The 22,301-nt window shown below is 41.1% G+C and overlaps 1 protein-coding gene across 2 annotated transcripts in view; it reads left to right on the top strand.

Moving 5' to 3' along the window:
• The window catches only part of lrrc75bb (leucine rich repeat containing 75Bb), a 43,288-nt gene extending 22,124 nt beyond the window's left edge, over positions 1 to 21,164 (top strand). For both annotated transcript variants that reach the window (XM_087843676.1, XM_006788840.3), the window contains one exon: positions 16,985 to 21,164. In XM_087843676.1, coding sequence (XP_087699802.1) covers positions 16,985 to 17,594 — 610 coding nt within the window. In that variant the 3' untranslated portion in view covers positions 17,595 to 21,164. The remainder of the gene's footprint in view (positions 1 to 16,984) is intronic.
• Positions 21,165 to 22,301: the final 1,137 nt, after the last annotated feature.

The following is a 22,301-nucleotide window of genomic DNA, read 5'->3' on the forward strand; positions in this document are numbered from 1 at the left end:
TGATAACCCAAGTCCTGATATTTGACCCAGACCTCACACTGCTCAAACTAAACTGCTTTTCCACCCACATTTCACACTGTGAAGGATGTCGAGATGTCAGTTTCATCACTTTCATTTTGGCTTCAAGTTTTAACAACTGACATCTTCCAAGGTCTTGTTCATCTGTAAGTACTCACGCTTTCATACTGATGTAGCAGTGATTTAGATGTGTTTAGTGTGTTATGAAATAGTCAGAAAGAAAGCATCTGGAAACATCTGATGACATTTAACATCTGAGATCACTTTACTGTTGCACAACTCAAATATTTTGTAATAACACAAATTTACAACAAAGATTAATAATGCCATGCGTTCATCAGGAATTTCGGTGGAAACCAGCAGAGTAAAGGGAAAAGAAACAAGAGGCAGATATCTATAATCTTGAGCTTCTGTCATGTATGAAGCATTCATGCCTGGGCCATCGGTTATGCTTTGTTTTGCTCATTTTCAGCCTGATTTCTGGTCATACCTCAACTGAAGTCCAATCACAACATGTGAAATGTGCACCTGTCTCCCACCTTCTAAATCAGCAGCGAGAGCTTCACAATCAACCCCCTCAGCTGACTGCAGCACATACTGAGCAGCCTACTGGATCGTAGACAGTATGGGACTATATTTTAATGAGTTGTTAGTTGGCTGTTTTTGCATAAACAATTTTGACATAAACATTAGATCTCAACTCAAGAAACAAGTACACTAATAGCCATGATCTGCCTAAATCTTGCATCTACTGCACAAAGCTCACAAATGTGTCATTCTCCTTTCTACCAGAGTTGAAATGCCCTTCCTACTTTAACAAGATCACCTTTTCCGTGCCTTTGCTCATAGGCTGCACTTACACAAGTGGCACTTCATGTCATGTTGTCAGTTCGGAATCACACCCCTGCAGCACTAACGAGTGAAAAGCCATCCAGGCATCTTCACTATACAACTAATTTTGGTTGAGTAGTGAAAATTCTCTAGACATCTCTTTAACAGTTTGGATGCCCATGACCACTTTTATAGCTTCAGCCCCGAATCTGTGACAGCTTTTCACTAATCACAAGGGAAAAAAGCTCAGTGGGATTTTCTAACTAGGTTTTTTCCTGCTCTGCTCAGCCTCATTTGCTCTAATCTTTAAAGAACTCCCGTCTTCCTCGTTTCCTTGCTGTTATTTCGAGAATTCCCCTTTTGCACAATCCTTCCAGAGCCACAGCAATATTTGACTCAGAGCTTACCTCAAGACAACATTTACACTGATGTGGTTTTAAAAAATGTCTGTCTTTAATTTATCTTTGTGGGAAAGTCAGACCAGGTGGGATATTTATGGTGTTTTTAAGGTGAAGTTCTGAAAGGACACCATGATGGAAGCAGAGCTACTCTAAGTGTTAATTTTAAGAAATGCAATAACAAAACGCTGCTTTGACTCATTGGCTTTAAAAAGGCTGAAATACACCACTCAGATCAAATAGACAGCAGTGAGAAATGCACAGTGAGGCGCTCATAAATTAAACCAGACAGTGATGAGAAGAACAAAGACAGAGACAAATGAGGACGCATTCAAGTTTTTTCGATTTATTATTATCTTAAATGTTTAACTTAACTTAGAATTTCAAGTTGTTTTTCAATTTTGATTTAATTATTCAGAAATCGAATCTGTAAGTCAAAATTTTCAGCTAATAGATCGATATTTTGTGTGGTAGGACTCGACTTATGCGGTCAAAGAAGTGCAGGAGACTGATGCTGTCCAGTGTAGCAAGTGATTTATTCACCATTTTGTGACCCAAACAATATTTACAAAGAAACAAATAAGAAACTCAACTCTATAATTAACTCAGTTCAAATAAACATAACTGAACTTAAATCAATGGAAATTAAGGTCAAACTGCACACAGCTACAATGACCCGAATCTTTCTTTTGAAACACCTGAGTTCTTCTGCTGAAATAGTCCACTTAATCAAACAATTTCTCCTCTGGACTATTCCATTCAGTAGGTAGATAAGATGAACATGATTATATTCAAACCTCTACTACTCCTCTTTACTGGCAACATGAACTCTGTGGTGTAATCAATACATATTATAACAATAAATCTACTTCTTCATAAACCCTCTAAAATCAACTTTATTAAATTATAAGAGTTCTTCCCCTTCTGCACTTGGTCTCTTCCTGTGACCTCAAATGAACCCAGAAGCTATAAAGCAGGAAGTAAAACTACATTTCCTCCTTTTGTTTCTGGAACACAGGTAGGTAAGGTAAGTTCTAAACAATACAAATTAACAGTTGAAATAAGTAACATGTTAACTTAACAAACTTGTAGGAATTGATTTAAACCAAGATGTTATATTATATAATCTGTAAAAGTGCAAAACATAAACAAACCTGGGATAGTAGATGTTTGCCTATTGCAGATTACATGTGAAATATGGTTGAATCAAAACAAGAATGTTAACTAAGAATATGGACAAATGGTCTTCTCTCCCACTTTGTCACATTTTGGCTTAAGAATGGTGAGAAATCTTTTTTTTAATAGCAGAGACTTCCTTAACACACATCCTGTGAGATACAGGGAAAAGGGGGGGAAACTGCTAACATGAGCAAGGGTAAAGAAATAAAGAAATTTCAGTAATCTTAAACACACTGAGCATGAAAGTTTCTTGGCTCCCTGACGATGTATTCTACTCACTTTCATGTCATGATGTCCTGACTTTACCTCTGCTGCTGTGATGAATTGCTGGGAACACCAAGTGGGTCTCAACTTGGAAGTGATGTAACTCAAATGTGCACCAGGTGATGGAATAATAATGCTTACCGACATTAGATGGCGTGGGAAACGTTAACACCGGAAAGAGAAAGCAAATAAAAGCAAAGAAAGCTGGATATGTTCACTTCAGCCCAACTGTAACAATGAGAAACTTGTTTTAATTGTGGACAGGACTTTAGTTACCGGCCAGGTTTTTTAAACACTGCAGGAGGAAGTTCTTGGTCTTTGTCCACAAGGTCTTTCAGCTGTCTTAGAAACGTGTTTTCAGTGGTGGTTCTAGAGTCTGTTGGGGCTCTAGACAAAAACTCAGAGGGGCCCCTTTTAACCAGCATTCATCACCACGTTGTTATGAAACATTTGAGAGCATCAATAGTCTTATAAAATGTCAGGTCAAATATTCTGCTAGCATTTTTCAGCCTGCTACCTATGCTAACATTTGGACTCAGTCTGCTGAGTCTGACTCTTCACTTGTCACTCGTCTTGTTTTTTTTTTTTTTTGTCCTTTTCCTCTTTTTTTCCTCTTCTTTCTTTGTTCACTCCCAGCAGGATAACTCCTTTTTTTCTTTTTGAGTGAAGGCTTTTCTTGTTTGTCATTAGGTTGTTTAAACAGACTCATGTAGCTCCCTTATGGAGTCACTTGAGTCCTCCTTAGGTAGGTTCCTCTTCTGTCATTGAAAACTTTGCAAATTGCCACTACTGTAGTTTCTGTGCACTTTTGCATAATATTTAGGGTATTTTTATACATATTTACATATTCATACTTTGTGGTATCCAGTGTTAAGGAAAGATATTTCAAAAATGTATGCAAACATAATCTGTTTGAAAGTAAGTGAATGAGAGGGAGATGGGTGGAAATGCAAACTGGGGCCAATCATCCAAAGCAAGAGAAGAGCATGCGGGCAGGGTGGAGCAGTTGAAGACAAGTGTCGGATTTCATGTGTGACAGAAAGAGTGAGAGAGAAGGTTAACAAGATGGTAGTGAGACCTAGTCTAGTGTTTGGAGACAGTGGCACTGACAAAAAGACTGGAGGTCGAGCTGGCGATGGCAGAATTGAAGATGCTCAGGCTTTCATTGGGAGTGAGCATGATGGATAGGATTACAAATGAGTATATGAGAGGGACAGCTCAGGTTGAGCAGTTTGGAGACAAAGTCAAATATTCAAGAGTGAGATGCTTTGGTCGCATGCAGAGGAGAGATAGTGGATACATTGAACAAAGGATGTTGAAGAATGAGCTGATCTCATAGGAGGTTCATGGATGTAATGAAGGACATCCAGAGTCGTGACAGGAGAGTATGCTAGGCACAGATGTGGTGACCCCTAAAAAAGAAGCCAAAACAACACGATGATGTAAACACGATCTGTGAAGACAATCAAACAACAGTGTTACTTTAAAGTTTGTTAAAGTTTTTACGTCTGTATAAGGAAATACAACACAATGTCAACCGAGCAAGGCAAACTGGTCCTCAGCTCACAACCTTGGCCTTTCCGTGAAGAGAAACTGAAGAAGCTGACTGGAAACATGTGAACATATGTACACTGCATATGTTTCATGCAGTGTAATGGTGTTATAGCGACAGTATAGCACTACACATTTCAACCCTGCTTTCTGGTTGAAACGTTGCCTTTGTCAACACAATACACAGGACACTGTTTATATAGTAGTAGCAGCAGCTATACTAGTAATCCATATGTGTGTACTAAGTGGTGCAAATACACGGAAGAAAAAGCCTTTAAAGGTGTGTCGTTCATGGGAAAGCACCCGATTAGGCATTTAGTCCCAGACAGTTCCCCTAACTGTCTGGGACAGTTAGAGGAACCAAAAGCACCTTTTGGTTACTTTCTGACTTTAGTTGTTGTGCTTCCTTGACCTATTAAAACCATGAAACTGTGGACAGACATTTTTTTGTTCTTCTTTAAGCCATCAACAGGTGAAACTTACATCTGTCCAACACTTTAGCATAGAGCTAAATATTAAGCTGTTACCAATAATGTGCACATCTGCTGCTGGTAAAATTAACTATCTTTAACTATCTAGTTCTTCTTTAATGTTTTTACTGTACTCGTGACATCTGCACACTAAGTTGTGTGTCATCTGCCTTTAAAGCATGTGTGACCTATTTGTCTGGAGCCAAATTACCCCCCTGATGTGTACTCTGGCAGTCCAAACAGGCTCTGACACAGCGTGCCTGACCTCTGACTACGCCGCAAGGTCAACGCATAACTGAGGAGGCGAAAGAGTTTGTGGGAAAATATGAACTTGTGCTTTTAATTCCAACTACAGATGTCTGTTTTTTGTAAAATGTGACCGTCCCTGTTTTTATTTCCCTTCGGAGATGGAGTACTCTACTTGAATGCACACCACATTCAGTCTCCTCCATCTCCTGTCTCTCTGACCTCCACTTTTAATACAGCCTTAAGGATCCATCCACCATCCTTGTCCATGAATAATTGAGGGCTTCCCGTGGAGATCCTGCAGAGTGAGGCGCAGGGAGGAGGAGGCGCTCAGTGACTTCAGTGCACGGGGCGACAATTAAATAATTAGAATGATTAAATGTGTTGATCTTTTAACTGAAGATCGCTGGTGTAGTTCGTTTAACTGAAATAAAATCCTCTTTATGCATTTCAAGAGCTTCTTTCTGATGGTTTCTCCTCTCCTAACCTCTCATGTTTTTAACTGTGAATCAGAGATAAGGATTGTTGTGTTTTTGATGATCTGCGGGGTCTCCTTCCTTGAAGGCTGACACAGATCACTCCACACGATCAAGCCCCCGGGCCTGTGTTTGGAGCCCTGCATTTTAATGCTGGTTTCATAACTGCGCCGTGACACGGTGTAGCAGAGACAGGCACACTCCTCCATGATATACAGTTATGTAATGTAAACTGTTTCTATGTGTTCTGTCGCAGTGCTCTTTCCTCCCAATCATCTAGTTTGTCACATGAAATCAAATCATGGGTGAATTTATAGCTCACCCGAGAAGCACGTGTTGCTTCTTTCACACTGCGCAGTTGAATTGTGGTACATCCTGTACCGAGAGGTTTAAGTATCATTGGCACAAAAACAACGATATGCTTTTGGTTTGAAGTTGCATGTCATTTGAAGAGATCCGCGTCATTGCGTCGCTGGGCCATTTGTGTTATTTTTGGTGTAAAATGAAAATAACAGGGCATTAATGTTAGTGGTATTTACATGGGAGTCAAAGACATTTGGTTTCTTTTGCGCTGTACTGTACATTACTTACATTTTTTGGTGGGAATTTTTTTTTTTTTATGAGAAAAAATGTCACTCCAGGTTGTGCAGTCTGACGTGTTTTCCACATTGATGTGTGAAGAGACCTCTGAGAGTTGTGTGATGGAGTAGCTTATAGTTGTGGTTTATAGAAACTCGACAGACCCTGGAGTCTTTTTTGTTCCTGTTTTTCTTTGTGCTAATTAAAACTCCACCTTCAGACTCGTACGAAAGGCGGATGGTGACTAATGGCGCTGCATCTTTAAGGGTGTGACTGTAAGTTGGAGACTGTTCGACCCGTGTTTTCCATGATTTGTGTCTTTCGGTGAGATGAGACAAAAAACAAAACAAAAAATAGCGAGAGCCTTTCTCATTTTAAGGGCACACGCTGTCACTTCTTTCTCAGTCAACACAGACGTTTCCCCCAAACTTCGAATTCAAAGTTTCCAAGAACCAAGTAAATGATTTGAGATGTCAAAACACTGCACAGCCTCAAGCTGCTGCATTGACAGTGTACAATAGAGGCAGCCTTAATCAGCCCATCCGCTAAATGTTTCACTGAAATTTAATCCAAATCCAAATGAGCTTTGAGGCTATTTTTTTCCTTCCCAGAAAATGTGCCATTATCCCCATGAAACTGGAGGACTCTGGATGGTGTATGTAATCACCACTTTCATGTTTCCTTGTGCATTTTCTGCAGGAACCGTAGTATCAGTATGACAGTTGCATAGTTGTGCAAATTCAACTCCATTTTTAGAGTCGCTGTAAAGAATCCTCATTAACACGGGACAAAGTAGCCTGAGGCGTAAGAGTGACACATAGCCGATGCTATAACTGAGTCAAGCTCCACAAGCTGGTGGAGAAAATGTTGAGCCTGCAGTCAAAAGGCCTGAAGTGACATCTGCAGAGAACTGAAGGATCGGCCCTTTAGCAGCTCACTTTTCAGCGATGAGTTTGTACAGTACGTTGGACCCTTGTAAGGCCCTCCCTGACAGAGACAGACTACCACGCATGTATTATACAAATGCCCGGAGGCAAAACAGTTCAGATCGATCTGAGGTATAAACAAGTCAAGACCAAAGCGTTGATGAAGCAGACATTGATCTGGTCGTCCCACGGGTCTGTGGTACAGCATCCACAACCAGTGTTTCTTAAGTGCTTTTATTTTATTGCCCTGAAATGAATCTGGTGTTTCTCTGCATGCTCAGCGGGAAAAAATTCAAATCAAATTTGTAGTTCAGAGAAGTTTCTCCTCACAGCTGAGATACTGCTCGTTATTCTCTCTGATGTGATCACGGACATGCTGAACTTCGTCAGAGCTGTGCAAATGGACCACAGACCTTTTCTAATAACATGTTCTAATAAGACATATTATATAATATAAATGATTTATTAATGGGCTATAATTTGTAATAAAGTATTCAGCTTTCATGCTTTTAAGAGACTGAAGAGAATATGGATAATGCCACCATCAAATCACCCACAAACGTCAGCTGTATGGCCCACACAGACATATCTGCTTAATAATGCTTCAAACCAAGAAATTAATACATTTCATAACAGAGACTGGAGGACAAACTTCTTGGATGGGCTGTTAGTGTAATTGATTGCACAGTAAGACTTTATTTGTCAAAAGAAAAATAAATAAAACAATGCTATGAAAACACTACTCAGAGGTGCTGTTAGAGGATTATAGAGGTTAGGGTTATAGGTTAGGGTAAGAGTTTTTTATAATTAAAGAAAAAAGTAAGAATTATCACATTAAAATTATGAGGGGGAAAAAAGTCAGAAATCTACAGTGGCCCCAAGGGGTCAAATATACTGTAATTTAGGAAGACGCTTGTAAATTAACAATAAAAATTGCTGCAAAAGCACACAAAACACAATGGAAATTGAATAAAAACACAATAGAAAAAAGAAAACATCTGAGGGACCGGAACAAACTAAAGAGAAGCAGAGAATTCTTCAGTGTTGTGAGGGAGAAAAGGGGTCGTGTGTGTTTAAATCGCATAATTCATACAAAACCAGCGCATGTTTGCTATTAGCAGTAAAATGTTAGCTTGTCATTTCTACCGTCTCCACAAAAACACTTCCATTGTGTTTTGTGAGTTTTGCTTTGTTTTGTGGGGGTTATATTGGATTTTTATAGATTTTCTTTTGTTCTGTTTTATTTGAGGTCAGAATTTTGACTTTCGCCTCAGAATTATAATTTTTTTCATCATTCTGAAATAATAAAAGCCCAAATTCTGTGATTAAAGTCAGAATTTTGTCACTTGAGGAAGTTAGAGGAAGAGGAAACAAAACTCCCTTTTAACAGAAATAAAAATGCAGTAGAAACAGGCTCAGGGAGGGGCAGCCATCTGCCATGACCAGTTGGGGGTCATTTTAATAACTTATAATGACAGTGAGGCATATTTAATAATATCATACATGTCATTATTGTTAGCAAGCTTTTTTAATTTGAAAAAATAACTGCTTAACAGTAATAGTTTGTTACAGAAACTATATGCAACTGCATGAGTGAAAAGATGAATCGAGATGCCAACCATGCAGTTAGCATCACAAGAAACAGATTAAGGATTTTTCCCAGGTTCTCCGCTTTCCTCCCACAGTACAAAGACATGTGTGAATATAAGCATTGTCTTTCTCTTTACGTTAGTCCTGTGATGGACCCGTGACCTATGCAAGAATACCCCGCCTCTCATTCTATGCCCAGCTAGGGTTGGCTCTAGCTCCCCAGGATAAAAAGATATCCATGTAGTCCATGAGTCATGAAGTCTGCAGATAAGATTTTCCCCACATTTCTCACCCTATCAGCTCTTTTTAAATGTGTTCATCTCCTCAGCCTTCCGTCTCTGCCTGGTTCAGTGCTGAGAAAGTGTTTGGTTGCATTCAAGCAAAAATTGATTAGTACATCGGTGAAGGAGGGAAGCTGCAGACTAATGATGGGTACTTAACTTTTTGAGACAGCTAGACTGAGTGGAGACTAACGGGGAACAGAAAATGAGTGTGAATGCAGAAATCAATGGACCTGCTACGACCGAGCCTTAATGGAGAGGCTTTAATGCTGTCTGGGGATGTATAGAACAAAATTACAACTCCTACATGTATCTGGTAAATGTTTCAGTGAAAATGGGAAAAAAGCCAAAGTTGTATATTTTACATCTGGAAATAAAAGTTGCAAATTGAATATGAATATTTTTCTATTCATTTTTGTTTAAAAAATTTTTTAAAAAAATCAGCTGTTACGTATTCAGAAGCCACAGAAGTCGCCGGGCAGCCTAGACTGAATAAATCTCTGTCTCAACAGCAGCAGATTGTGCAATAGATCAAGCCACTCTAGGTTTTTTAATCAGCGTTAACTCCATCGCAGTCTGAAACACGCTGAATCACTCTTGTAGCTCCTAAACCGAATTCTCAAAAATGTTTCATTAAGTCATGATTCTTTCAGTTTGTTCTGACCCTTTTTGTGCACTCCACTCTCTTTGCCTGCACTCATTTTTAATGTCACAAACCCCAGATGTTTTATTCTCCACCTCTGGGGTTTACATAACTACAAAGCAACAAGGACCCTGGTTCAGTGGATAAAAGTTAACAACATCCCAGAGGAAAGACGGCATATGAAAAGCAATTAGACAGCCTGTGTGAACCCACATTTAAGCAACCAATAGTTTGACACATGAGACTCAGCCATTATTGGATTCCTGCGCTGTTGTATCAGTTGCTCCTGAAGATGTCAATAGATGAATTTTCCTAAGTTATTTGCTTTTAAATTGGTCCCGAAGCTGGGGACGCTCTCGTTCACATCATATTTATGGGGACGTGCTAGCCTTTGAAGTTGTTTGTGACTGAGCTGGTCCAAGAGGAAACGCACCACTGCCTACAAGTGTGCAACCACATCAGAGAGAGCAAAATAAGACATTTTGTTGTTTATGTTGTTATCATTTTCATGCTGATGGACAGTTGCATACACTGTGGCTTTAGAAATCCTACTTATGCCCCCTGGGCCTGCAGCTAACTAAGGAGCCCGTGGGTGGAACTGAGCTCACGGAGCTGAGAGGAAGCACATTTTGGGGGATGGGGGGGGGGGCTTTACTCTGTCTCATTAAAATCATATTAGAGCCCCACCTCCCCGTGCACCACCTACTCAGTTGCAGCACCTACTGTGCCTGTCTCATGAAATAGCTCTTTCTACATGAATGCAAAGGCACAACAGGTGAGAGGGAAAGGTTCTAGTAGAAGCAGGAAAACCTCCTATAAATAAGTCAGAGAGAACAATAGTCACTTAGATGACAGTAAAGAGCAGAAGCTGCACAGTGGAACAGAAAACCTGTGGTTGATTAACCCAAGAAGACTTCTCCTGCTTTTTATGTTGCTTCTTAGCAATGTTTTCGGTATTATTAAACTGAGAAAAAATTATTGAATAGTAATTTAATTGTTAACATATAAGAGATCACAGAATTTGCCAAGAAACTAACGTCAAATATGAGGAGCAATCCCCAAACTAGGTGTAACAGGGGGACAATGAGAACGAATCAGAGGGGGACCATGGAAAATTTTTTAAAAAAATATTACAAATTAAGCAATGAAAATTAGCATAGAAGACTTTGGACAGTTTTCAGGCTCCTGTGCTGTGTCACATGCACTGGTACAGGTAGAACATAAAAAGTACATGAAAAGTAGCACTGAAAAAAAACCCTTTGTTTAACTGAATCTCTGCAAATTAGCTCTTGAAGGTCAGACATACACTTGCACATCAATTGCCCTGGTTTGGATTTTATGTTGTTATTATGCTAGGTTCACTAACGTTCACTGTAATCAGCCAATCACATGGCAGCAACTCAAGGCTTGCAGACGAGATCAAAATAACCTGCTGAAGTTCAAACCAAACATCAAAATGGAGAAGAAAGATGAATATCACTTTGAATGTTGCAAGACTGCTGGTGCCAGACGGGCCAGTTTGAGTATTTTAGAAACTGCTGATTCTGGATTTTTCACACACAGCCATCAGTTTACAGAAAATGCATTAAAAAGGCAAAAAATATCTTGTGAGCAGCAGGTCTCTTGGTGAAAATGCATTGTTGATGCCAGAGGTAAGAGATGAATGTCAAGACTCCTTTGAGCTAATAGGAAGGCTAAAAAAACAGTACAACCAGGGTATGCAGAAGAGCATCTCTGAACACACAACATATTGAACCTGCAGCAGCAGGAGACCACAATCGGTGCCACTCTTGTCAGCAAAACCTTTGTATGGGCTGAACAAGAAGATTGGTGTTGCCAGGTCTGATGACTCAATTTCTGCTGTGATTTCCAGATGATAGGGTTAGAATAAAAAAAAAAACATGAAAGCATGGATGTGTTGTAGTACAACCCCAACCTTTTTTGCACCACGGACCGGTTTATGTCCGACAATATTTTCACATGTTGCGGAATAATACAACAAAATAAAACCAGTACCAGTACCAGAAAAACAAGATTTATTTATAACACACGGGAAAAGACCCAGGGAAACCAAGTTAACGATAAAAACAATTAAAAAAAATAATGTTAAAAACCCTGAGACCCATCAATTTTACACCCGAGCCTCAACTCTCGAAGCAAAAAACTCGTGAACTGACACCGGTCCGTGTCCCGGGGGTTGGGTACCACTGTTGTAGTATAATGATGTGGCTATATTTTCTTTCTTAGCATTGTTTAAATGTCACAGCTTACCTGAGTATTGTCCGTGACTATGCCCGTCCTTTTATGACCACAGTGTTGTGATGACCGTCTTCTGATGGCTGTTTGCACCACATTATCTCATTATCTCAAACTGGTTTCTTGAACATGGCATTGAGCCACTGTAATCAAATGACACAGTCAGCAGACATCAATTCAGTTGAGCATTTTACCCCTCAGCAGTACAAGACTGATGGGGTATTCATCACCCCGCCGGGCGGGCGGCCAGGCAAGTGGCGTGAACACCTACGTTTGTGAATGCGATAACTCGAGGAAGAGGAGAGGTAGGCGTTTCAAATCAATAGCATAAGTGTATCTACTAAAAATATTGGACGAGTTCGAGTCTGACCTCAAGGTCAGAGGTCATGTTTTCTGAAAATCTTGTGAATGCGATAACTGGAGAACGAGGCAATGTAGGACTTTGAAATTTATACCATGCATGTATCTACTAGGAGGCTGCAGTGTAGCGCTGGCAGCTGCCAGTATTTTTAGGATGTGATGGAACGGGAGATTCACTTCGTGGATGTCCCCTATAATACATAACCCAAAAATACAAATTTCATTCTCATATGAAAACTGTTCTAGGTCTTTTAATCTGTTAATTATTAGAGGTTTAGGTGTACCTGGTGCGTGCAATTCAATAACCTTTTGAAGGGAGCCATTCAAAAATGAGAGAATGAAGGGGTGAATACATTTGCTTCAGCAGATCAGATTTAGAACAGGAGAGACGGTGAGGCTGTGAACAAAACAAACCGAAGAGGCCAAGAAAATAGAAAAGAGCAAGAAAGTGAGAGGCAGTGAGCAGGAGTGAGGATATGAGGGAGGGAGAGATGAATTATAGCCTACTCCTCAAATCAATAATCTTGCGAATCACAGCCCCGGTGTGCTACAGATCTTCTTCTTTCCCTTAACCGAGCAGAGAGGGTGACAGATGTAAAGAGCGCAGCCTGCCAATTTATGAGGCTCCCAGACAGACCAGAGAGCAGAGAGAGATGTAGGGATAATCCTTTACTGCGCCTGAGGAGGCAGAGGGGCGAGGAAAAGCAAACAGGACTAAGACAAAAACAGAATGAACCTCTGGTCGCTCAAACAGAGCGTTTTTCTGCTGTTTGTTGATTTTTTTTAACTAATTCTCCATTTGTTCTGCATATCTGTTTCCTCTGACTTCTTCAAAGAAAAACAGTGTTCTGCAGCAGGCTCTGTCTACACACTCCTGTACTGCCCTAACATGTATGTTTCCTCCTTTTAGCTCAGCCATCCATATTCAACCAAGTTCTTTTATAGAGCAAATGTTTTGCTGAGCAATTCCATGACAGATCTGGAAGTCTGATAGTTACCGATAGTAGTATTTCACCTTTCACTGTGTTCCTGCTAGATGGAGAGATTCCGTAGTATCCATGTTTTGTCTTTATATACAGTGGGGCAAAAAAGTATTTAGTCAGCCACCGATTGTGCAAGTTCCCCCACTTAAAATGATGACAGAGGTCAGTAATTTGCACCAGAGGTACACTTCAACTGTGAGAGACAGAATGTGGAAAAAAAAATCCATGAATTCACATGGTAGGATTTGTAAAGAATTTATTCGTAAATCAGGGTGGAAAATAAGTATTTGGTCACCTCAAACAAGGAAAATCCCTGGCTCTCACAGACCTGTAACGTCTTCTGTAAGAAGCTTTTCTGTCCCCCACTCGTTACCTGTATGAATGGCACCTGTTTGACCTCATCATCTGTATAAAAGACACCTGTCCACAGCCTCAACCAGTCAGACTCCAAACTCCGCCATGGCCAAGACCAAAGAGCTTTCGAAGGACACCAGGAAAAGAATTGTAGACCTGCACCAGACTGGGAAGAGTGAATCTACAATAGGCAAGCAGCTTGGTGTGAAAAAATCAACTGTGGGAGCAATCATCAGAAAATGGAAGACATACAAGACCACTGATAATCTCCCTCGATCTGGGGCTCCACGCAAGATCTCATCCCGTGGGGTCAAAATGATCATGAGAACGGTGAGCAAAGATCCCAGAACCACACGGGGGGACCTGGTGAATGACCTGCAGAGAGCTGGGACCAAAGTAACAAAGGTCACCATCAGTAACACACTACAACGGCAGGGAATCAAATCCCGCAGTGCCAGACGTGTTCCGCTGCTGAAGCCAGTGCATGTCCAGGCCCGTCTGAAGTTTGCCAGAGAGCACATGGATGATACAGCAGAGGATTGGGAGAATGCAATGTGGTCAGATGAAACCAAAGTAGAACTTTTTGGTATAAACTCAACTCGTCGTGTTTGGAGGAAGAAGAATACTGAGTTTCATCCCAAGAACACCATACCTACTGTGAAGCATGGGGGTGGAAACATCATGCTATGGGGCTGTTTTTCTGCCAAGGGGACAGGACGACTGATCTGTGTTAAGGACAGAATGAATGGGGCCAAGTATCGTGAGATTTTGAGCCAAAACCTCCTTCCATCAGTGAGAACTTTGAAGATGAAACGAGGCTGGGTCTTCCAACATGACAATGATCCAAAACACACCGCCCGGGCAACAAAGGAGTGGCTCCGTAAGAAGCATTTGAAAGTCCTGGAGTGGCCTAGCCAGTCTCCAGACCTCAACCCCATAGAAAATCTGTGGCGGGAGTTGAAAGTCCGTGTTGCTCGGCGACAGCCCCAAAACATCACTGCTCTTGAGAAGATCTGCATGGAGGAATGGGCCAAAATACCAGCTACTGTGTGTGCAAACCTGGTAAAGACCTATAGTAAACGTTTGACCTCTGTTATTGCCAACAAAGGTTATGTTACAAAGTATTGAGTTGTATTTTTGTTATTGACCAAATACTTATTTTCCACCCTGATTTACGAATAAATTCTTTACAAATCCTACCATGTGAATTCATGGATTTTTTTTTTTCCACATTCTGTCTCTCACAGTTGAAGTGTACCTCTGGTGCAAATTACTGACCTCTGTCATCATTTTAAGTGGGGGAACTTGCACAATCGGTGGCTGACTAAATACTTTTTTGCCCCACTGTAATTCTCTGAATGTTCTAATTGTATTCTGTGACTATGATGGGTCAATGACGTTGTGGCGGGTGTGGTTTGTGGTGAGCTGCAGTGGAGACTGACACCTGAGTTTGTTGTTGTTGTGCCGTATGTGTGGCTGGCAGCTGGGAAGCTGCAGCCGAGAGTTAAAAGAGCAGCAAATGGGAATAGTGTTACAAAGCGCAAATATGTGGTCGGGTCCGTCCTTACTGCCACAAACTTGTTCTTATAAATGATGCTGTACTTCCTGTTATTCTTATAACATGCAGATTGCATGGGGTCTTAAATCAGGAGACCCTTTCATGAATGTAAACACAGAGGGTGCAAGGTGCAAACCACTGGTTACAGTCAAGAACAAGAACGCCAGATTAGACTGCCAGAAAAAAATATAATAGACCCTGCACATATATTTGGATGAAACCAAGATGAACTGATGCACACTGCAAACATGTGGAGGTAATGTTACAGTATGGGCATGTATGACTGCCAGTGGAACTGGTCACTAGTTTTTATGGATGATGTAAGTGCTGAGAGAAGAAGCAGTGCTGCAAAACCGATCAGATGGCACTTCCTAGCGCACAGGGATAATGACCCAAAGCAAAGTGCGAAAACAACCCAAGAGTTTCTCAATCCAAAGAAATTGGATATTCTTCAATGGCCAAGTCTGTAAACTGATCTCAACCTAGTGGGGCAGGTTTTTAAAAAACTGAAGACAAAACTAAAGGCAGAGAAACCCACAAACAAGCAGGAGGAAACCGCGTTTGGTAACATCCACGGGTTCTACACTTCAGGGAGTCAAAGGCATTTCCTCCAACTATCAAAAACATATATTTAAAATTGTGTTCGTTTGTCCAGTTACTTTGGATAAACGTTCTTAAAATGTTAACGTTTATAAAAAAAAAAAGATTGTAAACTGTTAATGCAAGGCTTTTGTAAAACCCCTTAAATTAAAGCTGAATGTCGGCACTTCAATCACAGCTTGACTGCTCTGGTCCAACGTGGCAATCTACATAAGCAAAACCACAAGAATTGAGTCTTTGTCCAAAAAGTTATGGACCTATCTGTGTAGGAGTTTCCTTTCAGATGGTTTCACCCTAACATCTGTTATCCACTGTTTGACTGACATAGATGGTGACGTGTTGCTTTTATCACTTGTGTGTCTTGCCTTTTCGAAACTGTTTGTACGTGCATCATCGACTCTTTTATCCTCCTGTCTGTTCTACACAATATCCTAACAGCCATTTATCAAATCCTGACAGGGAAAAGTTCAGGGAAGTACATGTATTTGCCTTCTTGCCGACAGTTTGTGGAGAGGAATGATGCATCTCTCAAGTGTATACATTAAATTTAAAGCTAACGCCAGTTTCTGGCTAAATTAACTTATTAGGGAGTCAGTCCAAAGGTAATCATCGCCTCTAACGCCCAACTTTTCACTGTCTGTATTCTTATAAAGCGTACTGCAAAATGTGGCGCATCCTAATGCTCCTGGCATAAATACTCAACTGCAAATACTCTCATCTCTAAACGGCATTCATCTCAACTCCAGTGGCTTATTAACCTGTCACTCACAATATTTCAAACACAAGTGGTCCAATTTTCTTTTTTCTAATCCCCAAAAAAACCAAACTTTCCACTGAATTGCTGTTTTCAAAATAATCCGTTTCCCAGGAGTGACGCTACAGTCCCAGATCATAGCAAAGAGACCCATTTGTCAGGGTTACATGTTTACTTTTGCTTTGTTCGCTCATTTGTTTAATCACAAATATTTTAATTTTCTTGTCTCTGTGGGGTTTATTTTATGGATTTTTTATTTACTAGTAGAACTGGAGGTGACACAAAGGTGAAAAAAACAGATGTCACCCAAAGCTGAAAACACCTGGTGCCTTTCTACGCCACACATTCAGCACCGGAGACAAAATTTGTTGTTTGAGAGCCTCGGGACGAAACATAAATGCAAATTCTCTTCTGCGTGTTATTGAGGGCTGAACTCAGCCTAATGCTGTTTCTTTTTTTGCAGACTTTTTTGCAGCAGTGGAACATTTAGAGTCTACATTATGGAGCCCTTAAATCAATAATGTCTGTATCAATAAGTAACACCTACTTGTGTTTGCATAACTAAGCATTTTCATGCACATTTAATGTCTGCAGCAAATCACCATTTTGAACCTCGGAGACCAAACTTTTGAACATCGTGATAATGATTTGTTTTTCTTTTAAACAGCCTGAAGACCACACTGAAAAAGAAGCTTTCGGGAGATGTGGTCAACCTGTCGGGAATCCCGCTCTCCGGCCGGGATGTCCACCGCGTGGCCTTCTACCTTCAGAGCAGCAGTGACATGGTGTCCGCCGTAGACCTGAGCTTCACTGAACTGCAGGACGACAGCTTACGCATGCTGCTGCCCTACCTCAGCTGCTTGCCGAAACTCACCATACTTGCTGTTAATGGCAACCGTCTGACAGCGGCCATCCTGAAAGACCTGACAGATGTAATGAAGGAGCCCAAGAAGTTCCCCACGCTGGCCTGGATTGACTTGGGGAACAATGTGGATATCTTCACCATCCCGCAGCCGCTGCTCGTGGCGCTGCGGCGCCGCTTCGGTTTACGCAGCAGCCTCCCCACCATCTACGAGTACAGTGAGGCTCAGGCATTCGCTAGCTATAACCCGAACATGGAGACCTCTGTGGAGGAGCCTAGTCTGTACGAGGAGGGAGATATAGTAGAAGATGATAGAGAGGAGGAGGAGGAAGAGGACAGACTGGAGCTTCAAGCCTGGGGCTTTGGAGAAGAAAGCATGTCAAAAAACGTGCCGGTGCACTTCTGTGGGAGGTGATCGCCCAGAGCTGCTTTCTTTTTGACTGGCAGCCTTGCATATCCCTCTGTATCACCTTGCTCCTCCTGCGTTAGCTGATGTCAGTGTGGTAGAAGATGCTTACAGTGACCCACACGTTTCTGAAAATAACTTTAAAATAAGTAAATGTGCTGTGTGTCCCTCTGGATGCTCTGACTACTGAAATTAAATGTGAGAATATGTTTATGGACTGATTTATCCTTCATTTATCCAGGGGAGTCTGAACTGATCCAGCTTCCAGCGCTTCATCTTACTGAAGTTGTGTGCTTGTCCCACTTGGAAGCTGGAGCAGCTGTGGATTAAGTGCCTTGCACGAGGGCACATCAGCAGTAGCTGCTGAGGAAGAGGGCAGTGTTATTAATTCACTTTCTCTAAGCACATCCTTTCTTTTTTCCATTTCTTACCTGAATATGTCAGGGTCTGATATATATGTAATTAACTATATATCCTGCATAGGAAACACTTAAGAAACAGGAACATTTAACTTACTTAGAGAAGAAAGAGTGTGGAAAGTATAAGCAACAAGTTGACTGTAATGAGTCGTTCATCAGCACTCCTGATCCAAGACTGTACACTGGGTAATTATTCACTAGAGCCAGCTGGAGACACTATATTAGTGATTCGTTCGTAACTATCCATAAAGTGAGGAGTTTGATTGAAACACAAAGTGACAGAGTAGTCATGAGGAACTGCTGAGGCCACACAGACAGAGTAACAAATGTTAAATATTAATTAGATTTTTAGTAATGAATAAGCAGTTATTGTTTTGGGTTGATGAATATTTGGATCAGAGTTGATGAATTTATGTATGATTATGAACCAGTCCTCCTCCTCCTCCCCCTCCTCCATCCCACCCAATCCCTAACATCCTGTCACACCAACCCTCTGCAATTACTCCTTCACTACATCTTTGAATCTCTTTTGTGGTTTTCCTCTTTTCCTCCTCCCTGGCAGCTCCATCATTAGCATCCTTTGTCCATTATCTCCACTATCCCTCCTCTGCACATGTCCAAACCATCTCAGTATTGCCTCTCTAACTTTGTCTCCAAACTATGAGTACCACCATCTCCAAGTCATACACCACCGCAGGTCTCACTACCTTCCTGTAAACTTTCCTTTTGACTCTCGCTGCTATCCTTCTGGCACTTATCTCCACCCTGCCTGCACTCTCTTCTTCACATCTCTTGTGCACTACCTCTCTGTTTGGATGGTTACCCCCAGGTGTTTCACCTAATGACACACTAATATAGTATTTTCCAGCTGGTTCTGTAGGAAGGAATTGTCAGAGGTTCGGGTGGGAGAGCACTGATGAACGACTGATTACATATTGGTTCATTCCTGAGTCATTCCTCTCTTGTTCTAACCAAGCAAGTTTTTTTTCTGCCCTTTATTGTAAAATCTTAGAGCTTTTTAGTGATATGTATGTTTTATCTGGAAATAAATTAAAGTAATTCTGTTTTCATTAAATATGATTTCCGTTTTGCTACAGCTGGGACTCAGGAGTTCTGTTTTTTTAATCGATCAGTTATGATAAGCTAATAAAGCATACTGAATGATGCTTCAAGTCCGTGCCGATGTGCCGACGGAAGCCCTGATGCACGCATGGACACATGCTGGCAGGAGCACACAGAGTTTGTGAGCTGCTGATGAACTGGTTACTGCCTCTATCAGGGCTCGTTATGCCCCTTCAGTCAGAGACGGTGTACAGAGGATCTATTTTTTTCTCAGCAAATAGGACTGTAGCCCCAGATCATTTCGTCCAATGGCGATCACCGTTTATGAATCAGACAACAAGAAACGAGAAGGAAACCGCCTATTTTGAAGATGTTCTCACAGTTTTGTAGACTACAAGCAGTTCTGCTTTTTCTTTCCCTTTCTGCTGTTACGCTCCCACGGACAGATCGGATTTTGTTGTGGCATGAGTTTTGTTTGTTTGTTTTTATATATATGGGTGGCTGCCACCCTTTTGTATTGGTTTTAACAAGTGGGCATGACTGTTTACTGTAACACAGCATCAGAACCCGCAGACAGATAGCATCTACGTGTGCACTACATTTCAAATTCTTTTGAATGGGGAGGTTGATGATTTTTTTTTTTTAAACTGCTGTCTGTGAATACAGCTCACACTTTATCCTACCAGTATTAATGTGGTCTGTTCTCTTTCAGTGCTGTTATTCATGAAATTCAGAGTATCTGTGTTTACAGGGGGACATTAATGAAATGGATCCTTGGCTTTTGTGTGTCTGTGAGATGGTAATTAGACTGTGTGCATGAGTGTTTTGAACATGCAGAGTAAATTACTACCTTTGATCACAGAAATGAAATGTTTACTCACTTGCGCAACTCCGTCCCTGAATTTGCAATCGTTCCTGTTTTTATTGTTGATATAAAAATAAACGAGTGACTCAGCTGCATAGCAGAAATGAAAATCTGTCCACATCCTCGATTTGATAGATAAGACGTTGACCTTCCTGGAAATTCACTGCGGTAAAGTCGTTTGAAAGTTTACTCAAATGTGACTTTGGCTCGCGAGCCTGCTGTTCCTTCAGAAGTAAACACAGTTTGAATAACATTTCCCTTTTGTGGACTTGTTTCTCGCTAAAGTGAGAAATAATTCTGTTTGGTGAAGCATCTGGATCGCTCTGCTTACATAGTTTGTCTCCTTAAGAAGAAGGAGAGCGATCGCCCTTATTTACTCTGATACTAGTCATTCCTTTACTGTGTACCCACATCCATCCACGCTGACTTTGTCAAGCTGCAGTTTTGACAGCTCGCTTGTCTAGTTTAGAACAGGGGTGGAAAATCAAAACAGGGCACTCATGGGAGCGTGTGACCAGTATAACCACTGGTTCGTTAACACAAAGGACCGGTTTCACACCATAAACATTCATTCGTTACTCTGTAGAAACACTAAACAGTCTCTCTTTGTTTTAAGCCTGCCATGGGAAAACATACCCACATTTCTGTTTTTCAGGTTTTACCGGTGCTTTATACTCTGTCAGTCTTATAACTGGGAAATTTACTCATCTGACTGGAAAGATGTGTGTCAGATCTATGGGGGCATAAGGTATATTTGATGTTTGTATTTTTATGACATGCATGTATATATATATGCTTTAAAGAGATATATTCCTCCCACCACAAGTTGCACCTAAGTCACTCTGCCTGGAAAGCACATGTGTACTCTCATTCATCAGGAATACTTTAAACATTTTCAAGGGGCTCCAATTTCAGCAGCTGGTTTCCATGTCAGTTTTTAGTGCTGCGTAGAGATGAGAACGGTTCCTTGTACGGGCCTGTCAGAGGCACCACCATATCAACATCCTGATGGCTAGTTGTGGCTCTGCTTGCAAGGCATTTTTATGTTTGCAGGAGCAGAGCCTGAGGCTGTCCATCTGTGATTCCTGTCTGTCCCTCTAAAGGAAACACGGGAGTTTCAGATAACAGAGGATGTTGTTCTGGTTTGTAGAGGACGCCGAAACACTATGCAGACATTTACAGAAAGAAAGAAAGTGTACTTTATTGATCCCCATGGGGAAATTCCTCTCTGCATTTAACCCATTCACTCAGTGAAGCAGTGGGCAGCCATTGGGCGAGCAGTGTGGGGAGCAGTGTGTAGGGAGGTACCTTGCTCAGGGGTACCTCAGGGTAGCTGTTCAGGGGAATCAAACCCCCGACCTTCCGATCATGGGGCCACCACTCTACCTACTAAGCTATCCCTGCCCCTATTTCCCTCTGGAGCCTCACATCTGTGCAGTTTGTGACACTTGACTACTGTCTCAAAAATCATAGTGGACAATAATAAAGTATATTTACTTATTGTAAATACTTTTACTGGCTGGGTTTAGTTTCTCTGCCTTTCAAAACAAAGATCAGAGGTGTAACACTGCCGTTGGGTGTATAAATATTATATTTCTTCAGGCATTCTCGTTAAGATGAAAATCGAACACAAAGTTTGAACAAGAAAAAAATGCAGCAGCAAAAACAACACATCACACTTATCAAAGAATCATTCAAATGTTTTAGGAGTCCTAAAGTACATCAACGCTCACACACTCCTGTCTCATCGGTCCACTTTTAGCTTTGATGGCAGCGCACATTTGTCATGATGTCACATCGGTAAGATTATGCAGTGTCACATTTATTTCTGTCCAGAATTGCATTATGTTTTCACCAAGTGTAAAGTCTTCTCCAGAACAATCCCCAAAATTCTGAATCGGGTCAAAATGCAAACTCTGTGGTGGCCAATGCATGTGTAAAAATGATGTCTCTCACATTTTGAGCCAGATGAAACCCAACATTGTCATCCTGGAATATGGCATCAGGAAGAAGAAAAATCCCTGATGGAAAAACCTGGTTATTCAGTATGTTCAGGTACATGGTTGACCTCATTTTTGGGCACCTGATGTTACTAAACCTAGACCAACAGTCCACTCCAAGCCTCTATTTGTTTAGTTCAAATCCAGTGGGAACACTTTTTTAGCCAAGAAGTATATATAAACATGTATTCTTCCTCTTTCTCTTTCTCTTAGTTTGACATCATAGGTAAATGTCACAGACATTTTCTACAGAATTTGGAAAGCAGAAGACATTAAAGACTTCCCATTCATCTAAACCGAGGGTAATTCCTCAACAGGTTTGACTATTAATCTGAAGTTCCCTTGAACAAGAGAAATCCACCAGTAAAGC

This window comes from Neolamprologus brichardi, chromosome 7 (assembly GCF_056152115.1).
Source record: "Neolamprologus brichardi isolate AB-2024 chromosome 7, ASM5615211v1, whole genome shotgun sequence".
NCBI lineage: Eukaryota > Metazoa > Chordata > Actinopteri > Cichliformes > Cichlidae > Neolamprologus > Neolamprologus brichardi.